At 57.4% G+C, this 27,155-nt stretch overlaps 11 protein-coding genes across 11 annotated transcripts; 6 read left to right on the top strand and 5 right to left on the bottom strand.

Annotated features, from left to right (window-relative positions):
* Window positions 1–955: 955 nt before the first annotated feature.
* Window positions 956–4,505, top strand: VTJ04DRAFT_2654 (uncharacterized protein; the record flags this gene model as incomplete). The annotated part of the gene is made up of 2 exons (XM_069360467.1): window positions 956–988; window positions 1,047–4,505. 2 exons carry the CDS (start codon window positions 956–958, stop codon window positions 4,503–4,505), a joined length of 3,492 nt encoding a protein of 1,163 aa, XP_069221175.1.
* Window positions 4,506–4,860: 355 nt separating this feature from the next.
* On the bottom strand, window positions 4,861–6,484 carry VTJ04DRAFT_2653 (uncharacterized protein; the record flags this gene model as incomplete). Its single annotated transcript, XM_069360466.1, has 3 exons — window positions 4,861–5,493; window positions 5,553–6,323; window positions 6,401–6,484. 3 exons carry the CDS (start codon window positions 6,482–6,484, stop codon window positions 4,861–4,863), a joined length of 1,488 nt encoding a protein of 495 aa, XP_069221174.1.
* A 1,630-nt stretch (window positions 6,485–8,114) lies between these two features.
* On the top strand, window positions 8,115–8,728 carry VTJ04DRAFT_2652 (uncharacterized protein; the record flags this gene model as incomplete). The annotated part of the gene is made up of 2 exons (XM_069360465.1): window positions 8,115–8,238; window positions 8,388–8,728. 2 exons carry the CDS (start codon window positions 8,115–8,117, stop codon window positions 8,726–8,728), a joined length of 465 nt encoding a protein of 154 aa, XP_069221173.1.
* A 40-nt stretch (window positions 8,729–8,768) lies between these two features.
* On the top strand, window positions 8,769–10,699 carry VTJ04DRAFT_2651 (uncharacterized protein; the record flags this gene model as incomplete). Its single annotated transcript, XM_069360464.1, has 5 exons — window positions 8,769–9,577; window positions 9,661–9,791; window positions 9,885–9,987; window positions 10,059–10,160; window positions 10,237–10,699. The coding sequence occupies 5 exons, from the start codon at window positions 8,769–8,771 to the stop codon at window positions 10,697–10,699; spliced, it is 1,608 nt and encodes a 535-aa protein (XP_069221172.1).
* Window positions 10,700–10,806: 107 nt separating this feature from the next.
* VTJ04DRAFT_2650 (uncharacterized protein) lies at window positions 10,807–11,079 on the bottom strand (the record flags this gene model as incomplete). The annotated part of the gene is made up of 2 exons (XM_069360463.1): window positions 10,807–10,938; window positions 10,993–11,079. The coding sequence occupies 2 exons, from the start codon at window positions 11,077–11,079 to the stop codon at window positions 10,807–10,809; spliced, it is 219 nt and encodes a 72-aa protein (XP_069221171.1).
* A 1,384-nt stretch (window positions 11,080–12,463) lies between these two features.
* VTJ04DRAFT_2649 (uncharacterized protein) lies at window positions 12,464–13,261 on the top strand (the record flags this gene model as incomplete). The annotated part of the gene is made up of 5 exons (XM_069360461.1): window positions 12,464–12,488; window positions 12,532–12,612; window positions 12,735–12,811; window positions 12,897–12,954; window positions 13,239–13,261. 5 exons carry the CDS (start codon window positions 12,464–12,466, stop codon window positions 13,259–13,261), a joined length of 264 nt encoding a protein of 87 aa, XP_069221170.1.
* Window positions 13,262–13,294: 33 nt separating this feature from the next.
* On the top strand, window positions 13,295–15,233 carry VTJ04DRAFT_2648 (uncharacterized protein; the record flags this gene model as incomplete). Its single annotated transcript, XM_069360460.1, has 4 exons — window positions 13,295–13,720; window positions 13,795–13,840; window positions 13,901–14,584; window positions 14,656–15,233. 4 exons carry the CDS (start codon window positions 13,295–13,297, stop codon window positions 15,231–15,233), a joined length of 1,734 nt encoding a protein of 577 aa, XP_069221169.1.
* A 624-nt stretch (window positions 15,234–15,857) lies between these two features.
* Window positions 15,858–17,870, bottom strand: VTJ04DRAFT_2647 (uncharacterized protein; the record flags this gene model as incomplete). Its single annotated transcript, XM_069360459.1, has 2 exons — window positions 15,858–17,080; window positions 17,156–17,870. 2 exons carry the CDS (start codon window positions 17,868–17,870, stop codon window positions 15,858–15,860), a joined length of 1,938 nt encoding a protein of 645 aa, XP_069221168.1.
* A 2,596-nt stretch (window positions 17,871–20,466) lies between these two features.
* VTJ04DRAFT_2646 (uncharacterized protein) lies at window positions 20,467–22,935 on the top strand (the record flags this gene model as incomplete). The annotated part of the gene is made up of 4 exons (XM_069360458.1): window positions 20,467–20,564; window positions 21,252–21,452; window positions 21,559–21,954; window positions 22,029–22,935. The coding sequence occupies 4 exons, from the start codon at window positions 20,467–20,469 to the stop codon at window positions 22,933–22,935; spliced, it is 1,602 nt and encodes a 533-aa protein (XP_069221167.1).
* Window positions 22,936–23,243: 308 nt separating this feature from the next.
* Window positions 23,244–23,578, bottom strand: VTJ04DRAFT_2645 (uncharacterized protein; the record flags this gene model as incomplete). The annotated part of the gene is made up of 2 exons (XM_069360457.1): window positions 23,244–23,502; window positions 23,547–23,578. The coding sequence occupies 2 exons, from the start codon at window positions 23,576–23,578 to the stop codon at window positions 23,244–23,246; spliced, it is 291 nt and encodes a 96-aa protein (XP_069221166.1).
* A 28-nt stretch (window positions 23,579–23,606) lies between these two features.
* Window positions 23,607–26,022, bottom strand: VTJ04DRAFT_2644 (uncharacterized protein; the record flags this gene model as incomplete). Its single annotated transcript, XM_069360456.1, has 2 exons — window positions 23,607–23,919; window positions 23,987–26,022. 2 exons carry the CDS (start codon window positions 26,020–26,022, stop codon window positions 23,607–23,609), a joined length of 2,349 nt encoding a protein of 782 aa, XP_069221165.1.
* Window positions 26,023–27,155: the final 1,133 nt, after the last annotated feature.

Genomic DNA, 27,155 nt, shown 5'->3' with positions numbered 1-27,155 from the left:
TACCCACGCCGTACTTCGAGATTGGCTTCAATCTGATTCCACTTGTGGTGTGTTGTCCAACCCTCCTCTTGCCCGATCTTGGGATCTGTGAGGTGGATGGACGGTTCGGCAGACCATCCCGAACGCCGAGTCGTGGCCCTCCAAATTCAGGCGATGCCTTGACTCAACTCTACCTAGATTTCCATGCATACTGTCCTGACTGTGATGGGGTTGAAAGATTCGCATTCAATTCGGAGTCGAAACGTGGAAGACCCGAATGGTTCGATTGGATTCGTTTTCCAAGATTTCTGTGCTTCTAGCGCCCTTCGTGTTGAGGTGCTTGCGTCTGCCATCTGCTGCACACTGCTGCAAGGCGGACGGGAACCAGATCAGGCCAAGTCCAAGGCCCTGGAGCCGCGTGGAATGTGGACCTCGACGAGCAACTCCATCCACTTACGACTTGACGCTGGGGCCAATCTGTCTGTCGTGTCTCCTCTCTCCCCTTTCCATCCACTCGCTTGACTCGACCACGACGATCGACCGGCCGCCATGGACAGCTTGCGCAAATTGTACGCGATTGCCGTCGGAGTTGGATTCGGCGGCATTGCATTTGCCATTTCGTACCACTGCCTTGCCATGATCCGGGCATGTGTGCTGAAGAGGAGAAGGAGACGAGAGGTTCAGGCTGCTGCTGCGACGTGAACGGCTGAAGGGGACGGGAGGTGGGTTAGCCCAGATGGAAGATTGATGCCTTGGCCCAAGAGACGTGAGGTATTTGATGCCTCAGGCTGCAACTGTACACCCAAGACATTGCCCCACCTTCCATCTTGGGTTCGCCGTTCAGGTCCTGCCCCGCCATGAGGTCAACGGCATGGAAGCGGCATCCTGTTCAACACCATCAGAGCATGAGCATCGTCAATTGCCAGAGGACGACGCAGGCGGGCTCTTGACCTGAGCTGCAAAAGATTCACCCAAGATGAAGCAACGCTTCTCCTCCCTGGACGTCAAGGTACAATCTACATTGATCTTCGCTTGGGTTGACTTTATTTTCTCTAACGCATCTCCAGGTCATCGCCCATGAGCTGGCCCAGTCAATCATCAACCTCCGCGTCCACAACATCTATGACCTCGACTCCAAGATTCTCCTCTTCAAGCTTGCCAGGCCTGATGTCCGCCAGCAACTCATCATTGAGTCGGGCTTTCGCTGCCATCTGACAGACTTCGTGCGCACTGCCGCCCCGGCCCCAAGTCCCTTCGTTTCGCGTCTTCGCAAGTTCCTCAACACCCGCCGCCTCACCTCCGTTCGTCAAATAGGCACCGACCGCATCATCGAGCTGCAGTTCACCGATGGCGCCTACCGCCTCTTCCTCGAGTTCTTCGCCAGCGGCAACGTCATCCTGACCGATGCCAACCTCAAGATCTTGGCCCTGTTGCGCAATGTTCCCGAGGGTGAGGGACAGGAGCCCCAGCGAGTCGGTCTGACCTACACGCTTGAGAATAGGCAGAACTATGCTGGCGTACCGCCCCTGACCAAGGATCGCTTGCGAGATGCCCTCCAGACGGCTGCCGAACACAGCGCTGCACAGGCCGCTGCTGGCGTGGCCAAGTCCAAGCGCAAAGCTTCCGAGGAGCTGCGCCGCGGCCTTGCCACGACCATTACAGAACTGCCCCCGGTCCTTGTCGATCATGCTTTTCGCGCTACGGGATTTGATTCCACTGTTAAACCGGCCGACGTTTTGGAGAACGAGAAACTCTTGGATGCTTTATTTCACTCCCTCGAGCTAGCCCGGTCCGTTCTAGACAATGTCGGGAACGCCCCAACGTCGAAAGGGTACATCATTGCCAAGCCGAACCCCCGAGCTGCTCAAGAAGCGCCGGGAGACGGAGATGCCGAGCAGGCCGACCAGCCACGGGCTCTGCTTTACGAGGACTTTCAACCTTTCTTGCCGCGCCAGTTCGAGGAGGACCCGAACGTCCAGATCCTTTCGTTCGATGGCTTCAACAAGACAGTTGACGAGTTCTTCTCATCCCTCGAGGGCCAGAAGCTCGAGTCCCGTTTGCAAGATCGCGAGGCCACAGCCAAGCGGAAGCTCGAAGCCGCCCGCCGTGATCAAGCCCAGCGCATCGAGGGTCTCCAGGAGGCCCAGATACTGAACCTGCGCAAAGCTGCCGCCATTGAGGCCAACATTGAACGGGTTCAAGAAGCCATGAACGCCGTCAATGGCCTTCTTCAGCAAGGCATGGACTGGGTCGACATCAACAAGCTGGTGGAACGCGAGCAGAAGCTGCACAATCCCGTTGCTGAGATCATTAAGCTGCCCATGCGTCTTGACGAGGGAATTATCACCCTACTTTTGGGCGAGGAAGAAGAAGAGCCCGAGGCAGAGGAGAAGATGAATTTTGATTACGACTCAGACCCGGAAACCCTCGCAGCCGACGATGTCCCGGACGAGCCGTTAAAGGGACCCGACAAACGGCTTGCCGTGGACATCAACCTCAAGCTCAGCGTCTGGAATAACGCCCGCGAATACTACGACCAAAAACGCTCGGCCGCAGAAAAACACCAAAAGACCGTCGAGCAGGCCGAGATCGCGATCCGCAACGCCGAAGAGAAAATCGCACATGACCTCAAGCGTGGCTTGAAGCGTGAAAAGCCCGTCCTCCAGCCCGCCCGCAAGCCCCTGTGGTTCGAAAAATTCTACTGGTTCATCTCGTCCGACGGATATCTTGTCCTTGGTGGTCGGGATGCCCAACAGAACGAGATGCTCTACAAGCGCCACCTGCGCAAGGGAGACGTTTACGTGCATGCCGACATGCATGGCGCCCCGACAGTGATCATCAAGAATAATCCCAAGACACCTGACGCGCCGATCCCGCCTTCGACGCTGTCCCAGGCTGGGAGCTTGTCCGTGTGTTGCTCCAACGCTTGGGACTCTAAGGCTGCGATGGGCGCGTGGTGGGTGAACGCGGACCAGGTGTCCAAGTCAGCTCCAGCGGGTGAGTTTTTGCCTGTGGGCTCATTCATGGTGCGCGGGAAGAAGAACCCCCTGCCGCCGGCGCAGTTGATGCTGGGATTTGGGTTGATGTTTCGCATCTCGGAGGAGAGCAGGAAGAAGCATATTAGGAATCGCGTGTACCGCACAGATGAGGTTGGCGGAACCGACGATTCGGGCAGTGTGACAGAGGTTGTTACTATTCAGACGGGCGGCGGGTCCGGGGAGAATGTTGCTCCGACAGTGGTTGGCGATGAGGAGAAATCGGAGGAGAAGGGAGAGGAGGTTGTCGCGGAGAGCACGGTTGTCGCGGAGAACAGCGATGAGGAAGAGGGTGACAGACCGAGGGCTAACCCTCTTTTGCCTCTTGGGCCGGAGAAGCAGGAATTTGCCGCTGCTGAAGCGGACCCTCAGCCACCGACTGAGCAGCTGGCTGGGCTAGATATCAAACAGGACGAGCCTTCATCCCCAAAGCCAAACGAGAAGGCGGATGAGCAGCCTGGTCCTTCCAATATCAGCCCCGACTCCAATGCCGAACCAGCCACCGCAGAACCCGAGGACGGGGAGGGAGAGGTACACTCCTCTACCGAGGATGATGAAGACGAAGGCGAGCCCCAACAACCGGCCTCAATCACACCCTCCAAACCCCAACAGAAACAGCAACAACAACAACAACAACAACAACAGCAGCAGCAGCAGCAGCCATCCAAGAAGAACCAACCACCCAAACGCGGCCAACGGTCCAAGGCCAAAAAGATCGCCACAAAATACCGGCACCAAGACGAAGAGGATCGCGCGCTTATGGAAGAACTCCTCGGTGTCGCCGCCGCGCGCGCCAAGGCCGAAGCCGAAGCCGCCGCGCGCGCCGCAAAGGAGGCCGAGGCGGCCGCAGCGCGGGAGCGCAAGAGACAGGCGATGGAGCGGGAGAGGAAGAAGATCGCTGAGGAAGAGGAGCGGCGGCGGCGGATGCTCGAGGGCGGCGGGGAGCCCATCGCGGACATTCCCGGCGGAGAGGAAGAGGACCCTGCTGGCCTGTCCGGCGCGAACCAGGCGGACGACCTCGCCATCCTCGACTCGCTCGTCGGCACCCCGCTGCCCGGCGACGAGATTGTCGAGGTGGTGCCCGTCTGCGCGCCGTGGAACGCGCTGGCCAGGGTCAAGTACAAGGCCAAGATGCAGCCGGGTATGGCCAAAAAGGGCAAGGCAGTCAAGGAGATTGTGGAGCGCTGGCGGATCGCCGCTGGCAGCACCGCGGCGGTGGACGAGACGGCCCAGGACGTCGAAAAGATGTGGCCCCGCGAGGTAGAGCTGATCAAGACCATGAAGGTGGAGGAGGCGTTTAACGTGGTGCCGGTGAGCAAAGTGGCGGTGACCATGTCTGGTGTTGTAGGAGGTGGTTCGGGGAGCGGAGGAGGGAAGAGTGGTAGTGGTGGAGGAAAGGGAGGAGGAAAGGGAGGAAAAGGGGTGAAGGGACAGTTGTGGGAAGAACCACCCAAGAAAGGAGGGAAGGGAGGGAAGGGAAAGAAGAAATAGCCATATGAGATATGAGAAAAGAGGATGTAAAGAACAGAAGACGATACATGGTAACACGCGGAAACCCTACGCAGTCATGCGCGGTTCGCGAGGCTTGACCATCACTATTGGAGGCGTAGATATGGTCAGTTCAGCAGGAACAGCAAACTAGACACATTAGGTGGGTTCACCCATGCCATCACACCGCGGCGCCGTGTTTATTCGGCGCACTCTGTATTGTCAATTGTTATCCCCCACGGGATAGACCAGCAACTAGCTACTGTAGGTCTCTGCAATATGTATTTGTTGTACACTAGCTCCCATCCACAACCTCCCAACCTGCCATCGTCTTCTTCCTTGGCCCATAAGTTTCCTCTCAACGCGCTGCCGCCTTCTTGGCCTCCTTTCCCTTCTTCCCCTTCGCACCACCTCCGGGTTGCTGGATCCGCGCCATCATTTCCTCCTTGGTGATGAGATGATCAATGCGCTCGAGCAAGCCCAAGAGGCTCTTCATGTTGAAGCTCCACTCGTTCAAGATGTCATCAGCATCGCGGGGCTTTGCGAAGCTCACGATCCTCGCGGGGCGGTCGATCTTGGCGTAGACTGTCTTGGCGGTGACGAGCTCGCTGATGTACTTTTCCGTCTCGTCCTCGGTCAGGTCGAGCAGCTGGGTCAGGCGGTCCATGCGGATGCGGGTGTAGTACTTTGCGATGACGCGGACGTTGTGTTCAATGACGCGCTTGCGCAGGTCCTGCCACCGGTCATAGGCCTGGGGATCGGACGACTGGCCTGGGGCGGAGTCGAAGACATCAGTGGAGAGCAGATGCGGTCCGAATACGCGGGCGACTTCAGGCCAGCGCATGAGCTCGTGGACAGTGAAGAGGCGGAGAAGCTCGGCGTCTTGGGGCACCAAGGAGTTGCGGGTGTCCTTGTGAATGCGGTGGAGCAGGTCGTGTTGCTCGTTGTCGTGTGGGGCGAGAATGATGAAGTAGATGACCCTTTGGAGAACCTAGGTATTTGGTTAGAGCGAAAGAGACGGCTGTGTAGAGACGAGACTGGTAGACATACGAAGCGCAATTGTTCCGGGTTGTTCTCGATAGCCTCGGTGTCCAGCACTTGCCGGTAGTGTTTGCACACATCCAGGTACTTGGCGTCGTGTTGGGCCAGCAGAATCTGCTGTCTGTAATAGCGCAGCTTGAGGTCTGTAACATCGTCCTCCTCCTCGGGCTCAGGCTCGACCTTGCCCTTCTTCTCGCGCTCCTTCTTCTCCTGCTCCAGCTGCTCGGGGGTCTTCTTGGGCTTGCCGGCGAGATAGCGGGTGCTGATCTTGCGGCTGAGGATACCGGCCTGGGTCCAATCCCCAATCTCGATGCACAGAGCTACCTGCTCCAGAATAAACTCGACCTTCTCGCGGCGGGCCATGGACCCAAAGGTCTCGACCTGGAGCTCACAGAGGGTGGCGGCGGCGCCCTTGAGATCGCCCTGGGACTTCTTGATGTCGGAGAGGATCTTTGTCACGCGAGCCCGCTCGACCTCGACAAAGATCTTACCCTCGGTGACAGTGCGCAGGGTCTCAATGACGGCCAGCTTGGTATCGAGGTTGGGGGTGTCGTCGAGGAAGCCCATGACGGTCTGGACCATTTTTGTGATGGCCTGTTTGAGCTGGCCATGCTTCTTGGAAAGGACCAAGGTCTGGTCGCTGAGGAGAGACCAGTTCCCGGCATTCTTGCAGATGGTGACGATGGTGATGAGGACTCGTGACGTGGTGGCAAGGTCTGAGGCCTGGCGAGCCTGCTTCTCGAGGACGGCGAGCTTGTCGATGGCGGCATGGATGTCTGTCTGGAGAGGTGTAAGCGGGGAAGCGCGAGGAAGAGCAAGGCTGGCCAGGCCATCAATCAATCGTGGGAAGCATGTACCTTTGCGAGCTTCTCAGCCTCGGGGATCAGCTGGTCGGCATCTTTTGAATAGTCCCTTTCGGGCTTGAACGCCGCCTCGGCCATGGTGGAGGAAGGTTAAAATGGAGTGGGATGCGGGGGGGAATTGGTACGGAGAGGGGATGGTGTGCTGGTCGGGTCGGCGTGTATAGAGGTTAAGGCCGGCGATGGGTGGCTGTCGTTTGGTGTTGATGGCGGCTGGTGATGGCGATGTTGGTGGTTGATGGTGGTTGATGCTGGGTTTCCAGGTCCGGCAGAAGGCCTGTCCCACTTCCAGCCAAGCCAAGGCCCACGTCAGATTGGCTCTGCCTGCGCAGGGCGGCCCTTGAGGCTGAAGCTCAGCCTGGAATGCCCCACTTACCGGTTTTGGAACCACCAGCCACATCTCAGATTTGGATGTGATTTGTGTGTGGCGTCGATCTTTGGCGCCTGTTTTCTGCTTCGCGATCCCTCCTGAGCTCAGACCCACCACAAGCCCAGACCAGACCCAGTGCCGGCAGAACCTTGGAACCCGGAGCCAAAACCCATCTCCCGCTGTGTTCCTTTTGGCCTACCGACTTTGTATGATTTCAATCGGCGGATGACATGGATCCGAGTATGTCGGACAGGGCTTAATCGAAAGTGAAATGTCTTTTCCGGTCTGTTTTCCATTTTGTTTTCCATTTGGCATGGGCAGCGCGTGCAGGTTCTGCTCATCTCATCAACCTGCGGCAGGACACCTACGGAGTACGCCGTAGAGCAGAAGCATCGCCGGGATCAACCTGGGACCTCCATCCGAATGAAGCCGGAAACGTCACCAACCTGGGATTCTTCTGGATTGCAGAAAACCACCTGAAGCCACGATGCAAGCAGGCTGCTGCAGGTTCCAGACCTCCACTCCCATGCAGGGGCATCTCCGTCCCGAGAAGTCTATTCATCCTTTGGGCTGGACTTGGAACGGTCAAGTAGCAACAACGTCCCGTCGCTTCTCACATCCCCATCGTCAAGCCATCGACGCCTTTGAAGCCATCAATCAAACCTGGAAATGCGGAAACGCACACACTGCAACTGTTCCGCGTCCAGTGGGGGGCTGGCCCCTGATGAAAGCAACCCAAGAAACACGCAGGTCTCGGCCAGCGCACGCTCTGGGCGCTAGGTCACCAGGTCGCAGGTCTCTCGCCCAGGGCATGGTCACATCAGGTTCCCCCACTCTTCTTCCTGAACCACAACTGTTTGGTGACCAACCAACAGCGCACCAGCCCACCCCTTCCCGGCCTTCTCCCACAGTGCCCGCCCTCATGCAGCAGTGGTTCCTCGTCTGCCGGTCTTCTGCGCAGTTGAAGGGGGAAAACGGGATGGACACCCACCTGCAGCCAATGCCACCATCCACTGCTCGCATTCGGGGCACATTCGCCGCTCACTTCCACAGGTTCCCCTGTCGCGCAACCTGACGAGTCACCCTCCGTGCCGTGCGGCTTGACCCTGTCTTGGGTTCCATTGTCTCCATGAGTGGTTTGCCCGCCGAAGCAACCGACTAGGTTTGAGGAGCCAGGAATGGGCCCGACTGCTCCGCCGTGCTTGATGTTTCGTTCGGAGGACAGGTAACTTTAACGCCAAGGTAGCGTCTTCAAACCACCGGCCGAAAGAGAGCCTCGGAGCCCGTTCCAGGAGGACTTGTTTTTCAAGCTTGTTGTGTTTTTGCCCCCCATCCTGGCTCATGATCCTTCTCCTCCTCCACGGCCCAAGTTGCGCGATACCTAGTACACGACACAGGACTGCCTCGGTCCTGGTCAACGGCAGCATCACAACCCGCACGTCGGCCTGGCGCATTGCAAGTTTATGTGCGACGTCGTATTCCAAGCCGGAGAACAGACAGATCGACAGACGCATCACTTATTATTGGCGATTCTAGTCCACGTCCGCTCCATGGCTCAGGGAGTTCGCCATTCACAACGCTAGTGCGGACAAACACTCTTCGACCACCCACCAGTCTCCTCAGAGCGCTCCGAAGGAAACGGGAACGCCCCCAGCTATTCATTCTCTTGGTCTGTCCCCCTCCAACCACGGCCACCACAATCAACAACCAGAACGAACCACCAGTCTCTCAGGCCTAGCCTGGTGTCGTGTCGCAACGCAGCGCATGCTGCCGTCGCCGACTTCTCGACCCTCTCAACTCTACGGAATCCGTGGCTGGTCTCTCGGTGTCGCCGGACAATCTGTGTAACCATCGGAAGCAGTACTCACCCGCCAGCAGCCAATCTTGCCTTTGCCGAGCGCCTCTTTCGGCCTCAGATCACCATCCTCGTTACCAGCCATCACTGGCTCCCCTAACCGCTCTCTCGTCTTTTCACTTGCTCCCACCTCAGCCATCATGTCCTCCCCTTCCCCGCTCCCCGTCATCGCCGACCCGATCAGCGTCGCTAGCACCAGCACAAAAGGCAAAAAACGCACCCGTGCCGAAACAGATGCCTCCTCCCCGGTCGACGATGACCAAGAACTCTCCGCCGCCGTCTCCGCCGCAGCGCTGAGTTCCCCAACTCCGGCTCCCCGCGCAACATCCCCCGCTGCGCCGGCGATACCAGCCCAGGCGCCACTGAAAACGGCCGAGCTCAAACACGCGTCGATCACCACGCGGGGACGGCCGCCTGTTTTCGACTCTGCCGCTGCTGCCGCCGCCCCTGCCCGGAATCCCGCCGACAGCACCTCGACGCTAGCCTCTACTGCGTCCTCCACCGCCGAAACGGAGGAGACAGGAACAGTGACGGATGATGCCGGGGTTTTCTCCCCCTCGTCGTCGATGGAGAGCGTTTCCACCGCCCCACCACCAGCCGCAGCCACGACGAGCGGTGCTGGCAGGTCATCATCACCCCCGCCATCATCCAGACCGGCCAGAGCCAGCTTCTTACATTCGGGGCCTGTGGGGAATGGTCAGAGAGAGTATGACGATGAGTACACGGAAGAGGACGCGCTCGAGGAGCAGGCCGCCACGGCGCAGGCCGAGGAAGGAACTATCGTGGTGGACAGTGACGAGTTTGACACGGACGACGGGTACGGGAGCGACGCCAACACGACCGCCTCGACGTCGCTGGCCGAGAGCGTGAGGGATTACGTTTACGAGAACGGGAGGAGATATCATCGGTTCAGGGAGGGGCGGTATAACTTCCCGAACGATGACGTTGAGTACGTACCTACCTATCGCCCACCCACGCACCTGCGGTTGTGGTTTGGAGATGGCGAAGGGGTTTTGCTGACGGTATATATAGGCAGCAGAGGGAGGACATGAAGCACGCCATGGTCAAGATGCTCTGCGGGCAGCTTTACTTTGCGCCGATTGGAGAGCATCCGCATGAGATTTTGGATATTGGGACGGGGACAGGGATTTGGGCGATCGAGAGTACGTGCAAAAGATGAAGATGAGATGACGTTTTAGTTTTACTGGGATACCATGGGTTCAGATGCGCTGACACGGACCGAACTGCTACAACAGTGGGCGACCTCTTCCCTGCCGCCAACGTGCTGGGCATCGACCTGAGCCCGATCCAGCCTGAATGGGTGCCACCGAACGTGAGGTTCATGGTCGACGATGTTGAGTATGTTTTTTGGTTCCCTCGGCCTATTTCTCCTTTCCAAGAGACAGTTCTGACCATACTGCAAAAAAAAGGAGCCCATGGCTGCACCCGCGCAATTACTTTGACTATATCCACTCGCGGCACACCGTCATGGCCATCAAGGACTGGCCGAAGCTGATGCGCCGGGCGTTGGAGTAGGTTCCACCTAACGTCTTTCTTCCATCAGCCAACAAAAACCCCCAGAGCTAACCTATTTCTCTTCCTTTTCAGACACATGCGCCCCGGCGGCTGGTTCGAGATGCAAGAAGTCTACCACTTCCCCATCTCCGCCAACAACTCTCTGACACCGGACCATCCAGTGGCCGAGTACTGGCGGCTGATCCACGAGGGGTTGCACAACCTGGGCGTCAACCTCGGGGCGGCGGGCGACGGCAGCCTGCCGGCCATGATGCGCGAGGCCGGGTTCGTCAACGTGACGGAGCGCGTGCTGCAGATCCCCATCGGCACATGGGCCAAGAACAAGGTGCTCAAAACAGTCGGCCTGTACTGGCGCACCATCCTGCTCGACGGCATCTCGGCCATCGCGCTCGGCCCGCTCACGCGCGGCTGCGGCTGGACCAGGGAGCAGGTCGAGGCGTTCCTGGTGGATGTCAGGAAGGCGTATCATGACAATACCATGCTGGCGTATATGCCGTTGCACATTATTTATGGGCAGAAGCCGTATGGGTATTAAGGGAAACGGAGTGAGTTGCAGGGTGATGGAAGGCTGTTGAGTCTGGTGGTATAATGTTGCTTGTTTCGTTGTGTTTATATCTATGTGATGGAGGGTGGCGTGTCTCACTATGGGGAGGGCGGCGGAAGGCTGTGTTTTTCCCAGTCCACGGGGGAGAGGGTTTTGGCTTCTGGGTGAGCGGTGATGATGATTGATGTTATGTGATGGGGATTGATACCACAGCGATGGATCCATATGGGCTGGATGGATGTCTTGTGCATATGATGGAGATACCTATGTGTCTATGTACCTACGAAGTGGTTCAATGTGTTCAATATCGATGCATTACGGATTAGGGGCGAAGATGGGAACGGGATTCCAGTCAATATCGTGATCACCATGTTGCCAGGCGAGGGTTAGGTGAGTTCTGTGGCCTTTAGTTACAACGATGTCTCCAACCAATCCCACACAACCTGAAGCATTTCGCCTTGAGGCAGGGTTGCTGTTGTTGCAGATGTGCATCGGTGGTGATCGTGATATGAGATGGAGATGATATGACATGTGGTATGTATCTGCAACAGGAGTGGAGGGATTTTTGAGTGGCTTTCGATAGCGCTGTGGTGCAGTGCAGCGTGGATGGATGGGATGTTCGAGATTGTTTGCGTCGCTTTCACCTCATCGATCGCTGGCCATGGCACATGCTCTTCCACCCCGGATGACAGCAATAGTACGGTATCTTACACGTATATCGTAAGATACGGTCTCGATAACCCCGCTTCGCCCAGGCCAGGGGCAATTTCCCATCGGGGTCTTGCTTCTTGGCATGTTCTTGGCCCCATGCGCTTCCTCCCGAAGACATGGTTGTGGGGGCTTGAATGCAACGGCGATGCGACATGATTGGTGTGAAGCAGTTAGTAGCTGTTTTCACGGGACTTTTTTGCGTGGGAATTTTCTCGACATCGGCGAACGGTCAACCGTCAACCTGGATCCAGGGACAAAGACCAGCAACTCGCGGCCCGTCTCCATGGGAGCTTGATATCGGATGCCATTGACAAACAGTGGATGGGATTGGGTAGGAAAGGAGGTGACAGCCACTCCGTGGATTGATTCTCTAATTTCACACAAAGTACGGAGTATACAGCCCGAGTCAGTATTATCTTCCCTCCAACCTCCCCGAGACGCACCGGACACGAAAAAGAGACAGGCAAAATCACAAGTAGACCCGGAGACACCCTGCTGGTGCTGTTGGTTCTGCGGCCGATGCAGCTCGCAGCACACCATCCCACCAAAGCCACCGGCGTGGGGTCTTGGTTGCATCGGCTCCCAGCTCCGGGTCGACGTCAGAACGCCAATCTCTTGCAACCTGCAGATTCCAGCGGACATTCTTGGGTCGTCTGGTCTGGGAGGTCCATTGCTGCGTGCATTAGCCTGCGCCTAACCGAGCATGGCATGGGCCCATCCGGGCAACACGGCAAGACGACCACCACGAGGATACCAACAGCAGCAGAGAAGACAGCCTCGCCACGGCAAAAAAAGACAAGGCAACACAACAGTTTCGAGGCGGTTGTCGAGTGCCGAAAAAAGGGCATCGGCATGTCAGCCCTTGTCTTCCCCGGAAGAGACTAGCAGAGGAGGATTGGAGGGAAGTGGAGGGGTTGCAGCACGGCGTTGGTATCCCGCCTTGGCTTTCATCCCGCTTGGGTATGGGATCCCGGCTGCGGCATCATGGAGCGAGTCGGAGCATGCGTTTGTCAGGAGGCGAGAACCTTGTAGACTTAAGACGCGATGGTGTTGGTTGTGTTGGTATGGAGTAGGTAAGCTTTATATAACTTATCCATCCAAATCCTCCGTAGTAATCTCCCGTGCTGGTTCCTATCCTTTCGGATTTGGTTCATCTCTCCCCCCCTACCAACCTGCATTTTCCGTACATCTCTGTAAGTCTACTCCTCTGGCCATCCCATCAATTGGCTTTCATTCCCCGCCGTTGGTGCTGGATAGGACGGACGCTTGGGACTCCCGAGTCCCAGAGTTCTGGATTTGGCTGACAGGTCTGTAGGCAGCCTATACGTAGCAACGGAGCTTCTGCCGTGCAACAGTAGGCCGTCGTCTATTCGTTACCAAAGCCCGAGTCCGGTGCGCAAAGCTCTCTCCTGCCGCCTCCCGTGGTTCTGGATGTATCTCCATATTGTTGATTCCCCTGGACTGACATGCCGAGCAGGTCCTTACCGTGCGTGTCTCTGCCTCTGCCCCCATAGGACCCGTACAAGCACAGCAATGTACGTCTCCCATCCATCCGTCCTTCTTGTCCGTCCCATCCCGATGGAGCTTCCCGTTCTGTGGTCTCGTCCTCGGTGGCCCCTCCCCCCTGAATGACACGGCTCCACCAAATCTGCAACCCAGTGTCATGCTACTACTGTAGTACATCCATCGTTCGAGCTCCGACCTGCTCCAGTTCCTCGGGACACCCATGTGTAACAGGGAAACCTGGTTTTTGTGGCGTTTGTTATTGTTTCCCTCCACCTACCTACCTATGTTACTGACCCTCGGATGTTTCCTCTAGCATCCTACAAGTCCCACGTGTAGCCGTCTCCTCGACAGCATCATCTTCATCAAAAGATGGGTAAATTCAAGCTGAGCTCCATCTTCTCCAGCTCCTCGTCGAGCTTGGACGCCGAGGCCAAGAAGCAGAACCGCCGCTCCTTCTCCCTGTCTGCCTCTCTCCGGGCCAAGGAAGCTTTGGCAAACGGCACCTCGCTCACGAAGAAGGCCAGCAAGGCCGACACCACCGCCACCGAGAAGGCCTCGTCGACATCCCGCATGATCGAGCTCTCCCAGCAGATCTCCAAGGCCTCCGAGATCGTCGACAACTACTTCAAGTCTCAGGGCCTGCCCGTCCCCAGCTTCGATGTCGACGCTCCTCTCGACTATCCCCAGCTGCCCGAGGAGGTCAGGAATGCCAGGCTGGAACTTATTATTGCCACTAAGGAGCTCAACCGCCTGGCTCATGGCCCGCGCGAGTCGGTTAGATGGGCTGTCTGGGAGGTATGCACGCCTTCTTTGTCACTTCAGACCATGCATCGATCTCTTGTCAAAGCTGACTTTTCCATTCTGTTTAGTTCCTCGATGTCACTGCCCTCGCCGCCGTGAACCATTACGGAATTGGTGCGACCTCTCTCTCCCCTCTTCTCACTTCAGACACACACAGAAACTAACCCACCCCAGCCAAGCACGTTCCTCTCGAAGGCACCATCTCCCTCGCCGACCTGCAGCCCAAGACCCAGCTCGACCACGTCAACCTGGCGCGACTCCTCCGCGTGGCCATCACCAACGGCATCTTCGCCGAGCCCACCCCGGGCCACATCGCGCACACGGCCGCCTCGCGCGTCCTGCGCGACGACGAGGACATGCAGTCCTGGATCGGCTTCTGCGGCGAGGACCTCTACGCCGCGGCCGCCCACGTGCTGCCCGCGCTCAAGGCCTACCCGGAGGCGACCAGCCTGACGCGCGCCGGGTTCCAGTTCGCCTTCGACACGGTCGACCGCGAGCCCATGTTCGTCACGCTGGGCAAGGAGCCGCCGCGCGCCAAGCGCTTCGGCCGCGCCATGGTCAGCCTGACGGGCGGCGAAGGGTACGAGCCGGCCTACTTTATCGACGTGGACAAGGGCGGGTACGACCTGAGCGACGTGGACGCCAAGGAGGGCACGTTTGTCGACGTCGGCGGGTCGCACGGGTTCATCTGCGTGGATCTGGCCAAGCGGTACAAGAAGATGCGCTTCGTGGTGCAGGACCTGCCCAAGATGATTGATTCGGCGCCCAAGCCGATTAGCGAGGACGAGCAGATCGCGAGCAGGATCCAGCTGCAGCCGCATGATTTCTTTACGGAACAGGTCGTCAAGGGCGCTGATGGTAAGTTCTTTCCTCACTACCCTATCTTGCACGACTCCGGACGACGCGCTAACCCGGGGGGAAACAACCAGTTTACTACTTCCGCTGGATCATCCACAACTACTCGACCCCCTACGCCGTGCGCATCCTCAAGAACCTGGTCCCCGCCCTGAAGCCCGGCGCCCGCATCCTCATCAACGACCACTGCCTGCGCGAGCCGGGGCAGGAAAACGCCTGGGACGAGCGCGTCATGCGCCGCATGGATGTGGTCATGCTCGCCCTACTCAACGCGCAGGAGCGCACCGAGGACGAGTTCCGCGCCCTCTTCGCCGCCGCTGACCCGGGCTTCGTCTTCAAGGGCGTCTACAGGCCCAAGGGCTGCCGCATGAGCGTCATCGAGGCGGTCTGGAAGCCGGACGAGGTTGAGAAGGAGAAGGTCGAGGAGACCAAGGCCGAGGAGCCTGCTACTACTGCTGCCCCCGCCGAATCGCCTGCTGCTGCCCCGGCTGAAGAGGCCAAGGCTGAGGCTCCGGCCCCGGCTGAGGAGGCTAAGGCTGAACCTGCTGCTGCTGCTGCTGCTGTCGAGGAGAAGAAGCCCGCCGTGGAGAACGGCAATGGCGTGGCTCCGGCTCCGGCGGCGACGGAGGCGAAGGCCGAGGAGGCCAAGTGAATCATCAAAAATGACAAGTGTCGTCAGCCCGTCACCACCATCAACAACAACAGCGATACGCGGCCAGTAACGACGAAAAGGCCACGGCAAACAGAGTTGTTGGTGTGGTGGCTGGCTTGATTCTCGGGGGATTTATGGAGTAGGGTGATGAGGAGAAGTCCGTTTTAGGCGACTGATCAGCGAGCAGCGAAACTAATGAGTGGGGGCGTATATGGGAGGGCGATGGATGTTCTCTTTCTCGAGTCTTTGTGTTTTGTTTGATATTTTGTGTGTGAATTGGATCAGATACCCTGTCTTGTACGGGTGGCCGACTGACTTGGGTGTCTTTCTGTACTTGCTGGCAGCTGGCGCTTAATTATGCAGATGTCGGCCCTGGCTGGAGGATGTACCTATCAATACTGTTACCATTTGTGTATTTTGTCGTTTGCTGTAGTTATTTGAATGAAGTATCTAGTCCTATCTATCTCAATTTGCCATCTCCCTATCCCTCTCTGAACTCATGATGCTGAATGAAGTCGACGTACCCGCATATCTTTGTCAACCGCAATACTAGAATGCTTTTTGTCTCCTCACCTTAGTCTCACCAGCTTCCCATAACCATGACCGCCCATTCCCATGACTCCATTAACCCGAGTGGGACGTCAGAATCTCAAACAATACCCTCACCCTCGCGCCCCTTGAAACCACCACTGGCTCTGCCAACATCCTCCCCTCCACATCCCCAACTTGCAACAGCCCAGGGAGCAAGGCCAGCTCGACAGCGTGATATCGATCCTCCCTGATGTCTCCCTGAGCTGTCTCTTTTCCTTTCCGGCCACTGCTCGCTTCCGCCTCCTCGCCGCCGACGTTTCGGCCAGCACTACGCCCAACACCAGGATTACCGCCACCATCATCATTCCCACCGGTGTTAGCCCGCTCCTCATCCGCTTGCGGTGGCCGAAAACTCGGACCGAGCAGCTGTTCATCCCTCTTTCTCCCCTCTTCCGCCTCCCTATCCGCTTCCTTCCCTAATTTCCTCCTCCGGCCCCTGCCCGGCCAACTCCCCCTTGAACGGCCAACCCGTTCAACAGCACTCTCGCCATCCGCCGACCTTCCCCCAAACCTCTGCCAGAACCAAGCCTGGATCAGCTTCGTCCCCTTTGGCCTGTCATTCTCGCTACCCGGCCGCGGCTTCGGCTCTGCTTCTTGTTCCTCGGGTTGGTTAGGTCCCTGACCTGCCTCCTCTCGCTGCTCTTGCTGGGCTAAGGAGAGGCGGTAGGCCTGATATTCTTCTATGTTCCATGTGAGGGGATGGTTACCAAGGAGGCTGTCCCAGGTGAAGGAGAAGCGAACAGGGTGGGTGACCAGGAGGTGGCCTAGGATGGTGGTTTCCTCGAGGAGGGAGGAAAGGGTGATGGCGTCGTTTCTGTTGGAGTCAGGGTTTTTGCCGCTACTTGTCGTGGCTTCTGTCGTTGTCGGATTGTCTGTTCTGTCGTTGTTGTCGCCTTCTCTCTCGTGTACATTGCCAGGCCGCGGAATTATTGGCTCCGGGCTATTTACCGGGTGCTCAAAATGGCTGAGGACGGCAAAGAGAAGGTTATGGAATGTGGTGGTGGTCGGTTTGAGGATTGGACTGGTTGACCTGGGTCGGATCGTCGGGGCCGGTGAGGATGACGATGCTTGTGCCTTTGCTGTCGCTCGGACTGGAGATGGGAAAGGTCGTTTCTCGTCTTGTTTTCCCTTCTTGTCCGATGGTCCTTCCAAGGCCCCCTCGCCAAGAGGGTCTTCTAGCATCCGGTCTGATGTAGGCGGGCTGGGGAACTTGGGATCCAAGAGGGACACAGAGAGTCTCTGCCACTTCCAAAGGGCTGGTATGGTTAGTTTCGTTAGTCCCTGTGTAACACAGAGTGAATCCAGCAGCCTTTCGTTAGGTATGTACTTACCCTCCGTCCTCGCCCGGAATCCGTTAGCGGATGGGATCATTCTCCAGAGTTGCAGCACAAAGGGCGGGACCAAGGCAAATTCAGAGAAATTGCCAAAGTCGATGGCCGAGAAGAGAGCTGCGGCGAGCAGATAACGGAGCGCCCAATGCCTGGTGGATGGCGACGTACACATGTGAGCCACGGTCTGGGCATCGTGTTTAAGAAACGGCAGTGCCGCGATCGCCCGTATGAGGCTCTCGCTGGCTCTGAAATGTTCCGGGTGCCTTTCCTGGCCGTCACTCCCTTCACGTTTCTCCTCTCCTGGGAACGACTCTCCTGGAAGTGGATAGGTGTCTTCGACATGTTGGCGGATCTTGTGGCCGAGTTCTTCGATTTTGAAGATCAAGGCTTCCTGCGATGGGGGATCAGTGGTATCGTCGGCTGCCCAAATACCATTAGCTGATCCTTGTCCTTTCTCCTGGTCCCTCTCCTCCTCCTCCGGGTCTCTTTTTCGCGAGAAGAGGAGAGTGGCAATGACGCCCAGCATCAGCGCGACGACGGCAATTCCGGCGCAAATGGCGGCCAGATCTCTGTGGGTTGGCCATGTTGTCATGGACAGAGAATCCTGACTGTTCTCAACGGATGAAGGGCTGGGCACGATGACGGTGCTCGTCACTGTCACCGTCCCCGTCCGATGCACTGTTGTCAGAGATCGAGGGATAAGCGGCGTCGCCATGGCGGCGAAGGGTCATTGGGAAGTTCGACGACAGCAAATGTGTGAGACTCTCTTGGTTGGCTGGGCGGAGGAAGAGGAGGAAGGCGACAAGGCATTCTTGTGGAGAGTCGGTGTGAAGGATTCGGGGAAAGATGAGGCAAGCTGTCGCGTCCCTCATGCTGAAGGAGAGATTGACTCGAGTGCCTCACAATGGAAGGCGCCAGGCCCTTCGTCTTACGCAAACAGGATGAGAAAGAAGCCCTCGGAGTTTGACCAGGATGTGTTCGCCGTGGTACTGTAGTTCTTTCCCTGGTGTGTTCTATGAGATGGCAGTCTGGGACGCAACGACGGGACATAGAGAGAAGCATCATCGTAACTCTCGAGTCAATGGCTCCTGAAGGCCTGGTCAGCAGACATATGTTGCAATTTCCGGAAGAAGAATGGCCACATGGAGTGGACAACATGGAATCTCGGTGCCGGTGAGACTTGTCCCAAGGACAAGTCAAACAATTAGTTGGGTTCTTTGGAAGAAGTAACTCACCGGTGTTGGTGCCGTCGCAGGTTCGTACGTACGAATGTGATCTCTCGGAGTCAAGCTGTTACATAAAGACTCAAAGGAATACTCAGTCAGCACTCTGCTCCTCGGTTGTCATCACAAGAAGCAAGGAAACCAGTGGCTCTTCTGTCACCATGTCCTCAATACACATGAGCTACGTTTTTGACCTTTTTCTCCGCAACCGAACTCACTGTTCCAAACCCAAGCTCGACACTTAGTACTTACCTAGTCATCCTCGCTGTTGAACCCTCTTACAACTCACCATGTTGAACGGATCTGTCACAGACCATCACAGGACCCAACGTAGCACATAGCAAATGATCCCGTCTGTATCCGTCCGGGGCAACCTTACGCCGCTGGCTTACCTCACCTCATGGTGTTCCCAGGAGCGCGAAATACCAAGCGGCTGTACTTCCAAGGAACCGGGAAGCAGTAAATTTGACCAGAGCAGTACATATCCCCCATAGTCGACGCATAGGTAAGCAATATCAGGATGAAGAGGGGTTGGGCGACCCCAGGGCAATGAACACCTGACTTTCATGACGTGGGAAATGGATGCCTCGAGTCCAGATCCAACGCTTTGCAACCGCGATTCCCAGACGGCAACATGACACGGCATGCCCGATCCTGCCGCTGTCCCCGATCTGGCCAACTTGAGGAGGGAGGGTGAAAAAAAGAATCACGCAGTATGGCGGGCCAGGACAAAAGAAAGAGAGAAACGGCCCGGAAACCCCTCCGGACAGCAAACAGCTACACAAGCTCAACAAGCCGTTACCCGACCGTGGATCAACTCTTGTGGCACCTTGTGTGAGGTTGAACAACCGGACAGCCGCATTGTGTGTGTACCTACGTATGTAAGTAAGTTAGCGGTTCCTCAGTTTTGTGTCAGAGATAGAGGGATGCCGGTGTTGTTTCTTGTTTCTCATCATGTTCCTCTCTTGACTTTGCACGCAGTGAAATCTAGAGGCGGATGTGGTGTTATTACTTGGCTTGGATCTTGTCAGGAGATGATGGATCTGGATAGGTGATAAGACCAGTCCTGTGATGTGAGGCAGAGAGACAGACTGCCTTGCCCAGTATCTTGGACTGTAGTTGTGAGGTTTGGCTTGACTCCTTAGAGAAGGGTTGCAGCCGCATCGGACCAGAGTCGTTCGGACCCCAGGAAGGTTGACCCAGCCCACCCCCTGATTATCTCCAGGAACCGTTTCTTGTCCTCATCGAGTGATCACCTACCACCTTCCGTCCCCAAAACACGCCCGAGTTACACTTGTCCCACGTCCGTGGCACATCAGTCCCGTCATCGGCCGTGGTGCCGCGACGTGCGACTTGAAATCTGGACACCTGCAGATGGGGGTTATGGGAAGCCCAAAAATGGATGGCGATGAGAGACACACGCAACCAACCGAGATGACGTTAGATCCCGTCTCTGTTTCTTTTCTTTTCTCCTCTATCCGTCTCTATCTATCAGGCAGGATGTTGAGGTCCCAGTCCCTCCAGTCGAGCCAAGCATCAACAAGCTGCCTACCGGGCGGCCGAGCTCACCAAGAGCCGAGAACATGTCTCAGATGATTGCCGCACCGGTGGAGGTTTGAAGACAATGTTTCTTTCTCCTCCCTCATCTTTTGAACGAGTCTGGCCCATGGGCGGAGCAGAGCAGAGCCACAATAATAGAAGAGGGGAGCACGCAGATAAATGTAACCCGAGTCCTCGATGACAGCGCGGTCCTTGCACCGTTGCCCGCGTTTTGGAGGGAGAGGAAAACAAACATCATTATCAACATTGCCCTGACGAGTAAGACCGGATTTCCAGGGGTGGCCGAAAGACCCAGACAGGCAGGCAGCCATCGCCCGTCAAGCCCCCCCTGTTCCCTTTCAGTCTCCTGTTCCTCCCAGAAGTTAACACAGACAAGATACCAGGTTACAAGAAGGGTAACTTCACGTCCTCCACAAACACGTCAGTGACTGATCTGTATGGTACTTGGCAGTGGACATCAAGCATCTTCACACAGTCAGTCTGGTCTGGTGCCGAAGCTCCAACGGCCAGAGAGGGATATCACCAACGATGACGCTCTCCTACTCCAACCCATCTCTCTCCGAGATGGCCAGCGACGACGAGTCCCGGGCCAGCAGGTCTGGAGGAGGGGGCCACAGCGACAACTGGTACGGAGAGACGATGGGGGTGCAGGAAGAGCAAGATCAACCACCACAACATCATGAGCCTCGACGGCCGTCTAGCATCGGCAGGTCCATGAGACAGGTCGTTTTGACAATCATGTAAACTTCCTTTCCCCCTTAACCGTTCATCCACAAAGTATAAACCTCGTTGATACTGACTGATGATGACTTGCGTTCCGAACTAGACTCTGCTCCGGTCTCATGTTTGCGTGCCTCGACACATCCATCGTGTCGACGGCTCTTGTCTCGGTTTGCAATGAGTTCCAGGAGGAGTCGCGCGACGCCCCTTGGGCAGTGTTGGGCTACTTGCTTACGTATATGAGTGAGGCTTTGCCATCTGTATATCCATTTTCTCATCAGGTTGCTTTCAGTGTTGGAGCTACACACATATCGGTGACAAAATCTGGACACAAATAGGATCCACTAGCTGATGATGATACATTGATCTCCAGGCTTCGCAGTCGGCTTCTCAAGGCTAAGCGACGTCTACGGCCGACGAAACATTGTCGCCACAGCATGGCTGCTGTTTACACTCGGCTCCGTATGGTGCGGCACGGCGAGGAGGATGGGGGAACTGTACGTTTTCTTATCCTTCCCCCCCAGCTCAACTCGACACACAACTCTGCAACAGTACATTCACTGACACCCTTCGCCTGTCTTCCTCGGACCCAGCATCGCCGGCCGCGCCGTCCAAGGCATCGGCGGCTCCGGGCTCTACAGCCTCGCACAGGTGTGCCTCGTTGAGCAAGGCCCCAGCCGGCCCGAGGTGGTGGGCGCGCTGGTCGGCATCACCCTATCTGTCTCGTTTGTCCTGGGTCCGCTGCTCGGAGGCGCCATTGCGGAATGGAACTGGAGGGGCATCTTTTGGTTCAAGTGCGTTTCCTGTCATGTACCCCCCCCTTTCTCAATAACATCCATCCCCATACTGTGGGCGACGTGATCTTCCCTATCAACTGACACCTCTTCCAACATCACCAAGCGTCCCATTCGGCATCCTCGCAGTCCTAGGCATCTATACCTTCTGGTCATCCGATAGGCGCTACCACCACGATCCCCAAAGCTACAACCCGAGCACAGGCGCAGCAGCCCACCCAATGGCCCGTATCGACCTACTCGGCAACCTACTGCTGGCAGCGGGATCCATCCTTCTCGTCCTAGCCATGCAGCAGGCCGGTTCGCTGGTCTGGGCCTGGTCGAGCCCTGCCGTTATCGCGTCTCTCTCCGCGGCTGGCGCCTGCTGGATCCTGCTCGTCCTGTGGGAGTGGTACCTCTTCAGCCGCTCGTCGCCGACGCCGGGAGGGGTTATGATACAGCAGCAGCAACCCGTGTTTCCCGTCAAGTTGGCCAAGGATAGGGTGTACATGTCTTGTCTCGTGTAAGTCATCACCAGCACCTCCCCACCTCTCCATAAGTTCACCACTTGAATAACCGGATACAAAAACAAAACAGAGTCACCCTTCTCGCCGGCTTTATCTACATCGCCCTCCTTATCAAGCTCCCCGAATGCCTCCAAATCGCTCGCGGTGACTCCGCCCTGCAAGCCGGCGTCCACCTCCTGCCCATGCTCGGCGGATGCGCTCTGGGCTCCTTCCTCGGCGGCGCCCTCTCCAAACGCTCCAACCTGACCTGCCAAACTCTCTGTGCAGGCAGCACGTTGCAGGTGGCCGGGCTGGCGTTGGTGTACGGGTTCGGGTTCAAACCCGGCTTCTACTCTTCATCATCATACCAGCCATGGACACCGGACGGTCCAAACCCCAAGGATCTTCTGGACTTGCCATCCTTGCTGGGGTTTACGGCCGTCTATGGACTCGGCGTGGGGCTGTCGTTCGCGGCGTGCACCATGATCGCCGCGGTCGAGGCGCAAAGCGACGAGTTGGCTGCTGCACAGGGAGCCGTGGCGCAGGCGAGAGTGCTGGGAGGGGCGATTGGGCTCGCGGCGTGTACCATCTTGGCCGGGGAGAGGTTGAAGGCCGAGTTTGCTGGGTATGGACCCATGATTATGGAGATTCTGCTGGGTATTAATAGCAGCGGAGGAGAAGAAGGGACTGGAGTTGGAGCGGGAGGTACAGTGAGCGATGAGCTCCGGCAGTTGACAGCAGCGAGAGGGGGTGAGTTGCCGGAAGGGTTGAGAAGGCATGTGACACAGGTATATCTTGACGCGTTTGGAGAGCAGGTGCTTCTCCTGTTGGCGGTGGCGGGGGTGGCTCTGATGTTGAGCCTGGGGACGTATCGACGGAGGCCCGGGCATGTCGTGCAGGTCATGATGCAGCATAAGGGGCTCGCGGGGAGGGCAGCGGGCAGTCGGGATGACGTCGAGCTGTGCAGTGTCAGTAGTGTACGGTCGTTGGCGAGATAGATTGGGACATGAGGAGTAGGAGGAGAGTGCTGAGTTAGACATAGACATGCATATTGAAAGGTTGGCTTGACCATGGGCAGTCATGCTCGTGATACCTTGGTTTCAATCAGATATATTCGTAGATAACCTGCCTGACCCCAGAAAGTCTGCCCATACAGACCCGAACAGCAAAAGTTGACAGGCGTTTCCATTTGCCCACTCAGGCGCCTCAAGCAAGGAGTATTAATATGAACAAAAAGGCATAGCTACATCACCATAATAAATCCGAAAATACTATAATACCGACAAGAAAAGGAGCAATGCGCCGTTCAAGAAAACCCTTTCGCAGATCTTTTCCTAGCGCCTGCTTGCTTGTTCTCCCAAAGCCTGATATATCCATCGGAACTGTTTGTACTGTCATAATCGTACCAATTCGTCCCGTCCGTGCCTACGCCAGCCAGGCACAATAAAAAGAAACAAGAAACAAAAAAGTCCCTGGCGGCCAGCCATCTAAATATAACCCATTTGACGGTCTCTGCCGTTCCCAAAGAAAATGCCCTCCTCCCTAACAAACGAGTGGTGGGAGTGCTGTGTGTTGTGTCGTAACTTCAAAACAAGAAACAAAAGAATACATCACCGTTCCGGCGGTTCCTCTTCTTCTCATACACGTTCTCCATCCCCGTCACAGACGCTCAAGATTGCTGGGGCACATGCTGTATCCTGGCATCCACGAGATCCATCATCGAGTCGTCACCCAGATAATCCTCGTCGGTGTCGTTCTGGGGATCGATGGCGTGCTTCTTGAGCATGTGCCGCTTCCAGTTATCCTTTCTTGGGAAGCTCTTTGTACCCAGGCGCGAGTACTCGCAGCCGGGCTGAGTGCAGTAGAACTTGCGCGTCTTTTCGTGCTTGTCGTTGATGTGCCGCTTCAAATGCGTAATGGTGCCGAAGCTCCGATCGCATTGCTGGCACTGCCACGGCCGTTCGTGGTACCGCTTGTGGTGGCTACGGAGGGGATGTGTTAGCATTCATTGAGTCGAGTAGTGGCAAGGGCAAGGGTTTCATCACTTACTTGAACTGGTGATACGACTTCTTGACGGCACCGCACACCTCGCACACGTAGCCTCCTGGAGGAGCGGGGGACCTCCCTGGCGACCTTCCCGGGGACGGATCAGGAGACCGACCCCGAGATGGGGTTGGCGACAGGCCAGGCGACGGCAACGGCGCAGAGAGGTTTGGTGAGGTTGAAGGGCCAGCGGTTGTTTGGGAAGGGGACGGTAATGTCGCCACACCATGACTTGGCTGTGGGTGCACCATGGTGAAACCTGACGCCGGAGACAGGCCCACAGATACTTGAGGCAGGGGCATGCCCATATGACTCTGCATGGTGGGCTCCGGCTCGCCCGCTGGAGACGGTGATCCCGGGTAGTGCAATAACCTTGTTTCTGGGGTGTTGTTGACGGATGGCCCGTTGGAAGGTGGAGGCGTAGAATACTCGACAGGATTGAGTTGGTCCTCGTAGAACTTGACCGTCTCCTCGTAGAGGTCGGACCCAGGCTCCAGGGCTGATGGCGGCGGCGACTGGTACGGGGTCTGGTTAGGAGGGCATGAAGGCGGGGTCGAAATCTTGGTCACATCGCCGGTTTGTAGGTGCACAGGGGCGGGGGTGCTGTTCTGCGGCATAGACATTGAGGAGACCGGCTCCGGAACAGGAGGCGGAGGCGAGTTTTGCATGCTGGGCATTCCGTGCTCCAAATACCAAGCGTTCTCGCTCAATGTGGTGGGCGGCATCAGATGCATCGGATGGGCGCTGGGCCCCGTGTCGTAAGTGAGCGGAGGGCTAGATATGTCGGACACGATCTCGGGCAGTGGAAAGGTGTCGGTCCGCTGGAGAGATCCGGGGAACGACGGCTGCTGCTGGAGGAGGGTGCTCTGGCGGCTGAAATCCACCGGAAGGATGTTCGCGTCGGTGCCGGGTTCTGCTGCGATCGGCTTGCTCGTTATGGGCTGGGGAAGTCCGAATCCTGGAGCGGCTGCCTGAGCCTGAGGGAACGAAGGGTCGACGGGACCAGAGGCGAGCGGATGGTCTGGAGGAAGGACGGCAGGCTGGGAAAAGGATGGGTCGTTGATGACAAGGTCCAGAGTCGGGTCGTTGTAGTAATCCCAAGCCAAGCCACGAACTTCTGTGTCGACCTGGAAACTCGGGGTGACTTGAACGGGCTGCACAGGCTGGATAGGTTGCGGGATGAAGTCGTCGGTGAGAAGTGTCGGGGAGCGGGTGCTGGTGCCGGGAGGGTCGACGAGAGTAGATCGCCTGCTCTCACGGCGCGACGAGCGGCGGCGACTGAAGAAGCTACGGATGGAGCCCTTCTTGGGAGCAGTCGGTTCTTGAGCGGGGGTTGAGTTGTCGAAGGACTCGGGCTCTTCGGTGATGCCACCCGAACCAAACCCGGTCAGCTGGCGACTGGGGGATCTGGTCGAATCGCTGACGCTACGCTCGCGGCTGCTTTCGCGGTCCTTGGAAGCACGATGCGACTGCTGTGACTGTTCAGTCGGCGAGCGGGCGGGCGGAGAGGCGTCCTTTGGTGAGTCGGCTCCCGGAGCCGGTGATGCTGGGTGAGCGGCAGGTGAGGTAGGGGAGGTAGGCGAAGGCGATGAGGCAGGTGACGGCAAGCCCTGTTGAACGGTGACGCCGTCGGGAACGGTCGATGACTGCTTCTGTCCCTGGGACGTTGTCGTTGTCGTTGTCTGGGGCTGGGGACTATCCTGAGTGGTGGTGGACATATCGGGTGCGGAGCCCGAGCTGCCTTTGTACGAGGTGCGGTCAGGATCTTGAGAGACGGCGGCGGTGATGGGGCCTCCGGGGGCCTGACCCATCTCTGCCAGATCATCACCGGCATGGCGTTCGCGTCGACGGCGCAATGCACGGACGATGAAAGGGTAGGCACAGAAAGCAATCAGGAGGGCGCCGATGACAGAGCCGACCACAGCCCCAGCGATGCCGCCGGACGAGAGTTGAGTGGATCGGGGTACGAGCGTGGACCTCGCGGCGAGCGGCCTCCCGACCGCAGCCGGGGCCGGGACGGCGGAGCGGTGTTGGTGCGTCATGAGGTTCGCGCTGACCCGGAGGTCGCGATGCAGGCAGACCGGATGGCAGACGCGGTGTCTCCGGGAGGCGGATGATGTTGACGGTTGAAGGTTGGAAGATGGGGACCGGGTGAGCGTGCCCAGCCACGAAGGTGCCGGGGGGTCTGTGGATGGGGTCCGAGGCTGTGCCACGCCGAGCTACTTTTTGGTTCTTTTGGGCAACGGCTTCGGAGAGGGAAATTTGCGAATTGCTCGCCAGCAGAGAAAAATGAAATGAAACAGTGAGAATTGAACCAGATAACGGCTCGGCGACAGCAGCGAGCAGCGCACCAGTGGTCCGGCCAATGCGTGGGAGAGAGTTTACTGAGGAGCGGCAGACGAGGAATCCATTGTCGGCGATGGGCTGGGGGAAAGGTTGGAGGTTGGAGAGTTGTTGGAGGAAAAGACCGTCAATTGCAGAGAACAAACAGGATCAGGCGAGAAACGGCGCTGGGCAGCACAACGGGAGGGGGCTGGAGGCCTACGGTGCATAGAATTAGGTCGCTGATGAAGTGGTTGACAGCAAGCAGGGCACCGCAAAGGCAAAGGCCGAAGGTCCAACTACCTAACTGCCAACGCAGCGATGGGGGGACGGCAGAGGATTGGATGGAACTGGCGGCCATCACCGCACAACCGCTGCGTGGCTGCTGGCAGATGGCGCTCTGAGGTGAGCAGGGAGACGGTGAAGATGGCACCTGGAACCCTGGGAATCCCGGAAGAATCCTCAGCCCAGCCTCACTTGCCAGGACCTGACGGGAGCTGGATGGACAGGACCCCACATCTCCGCCTGCCGTTTCCAGTCGCGTCGGGTTGTTGGTTGCCTCCGGCCAACTGGCCCCACCTGCCCCGGACCACCGAGGCCAGTCTCCACTTTCCACTTGTGCACCCTTGCGGCCCAGCCTCTTGGCCGTTGAATCCACAGCACAACACAATCACTTGACATCACAACTGCCGCAACAGAGAGAATCAAGGATGCGGAATGACGCAAGAGATCCATCACAAAACTCCGTTGGATCCATGTCTACGGATCACGGGAATGAGCCTCAAAGCCTCCCGGGAATGGCGAGGCAGATTGTACGAGGACGTTGTTCATGGATATGTTGGCAACGGCAATG

Source organism: Mycothermus thermophilus (genome assembly GCF_041956435.1).
Source record: "Mycothermus thermophilus strain CBS 625.91 unplaced genomic scaffold VTJ04scaffold_2, whole genome shotgun sequence".
NCBI lineage: Eukaryota > Fungi > Ascomycota > Sordariomycetes > Sordariales > Chaetomiaceae > Mycothermus > Mycothermus thermophilus.
This window is presented reverse-complemented; position numbering and strand designations above follow the sequence as displayed.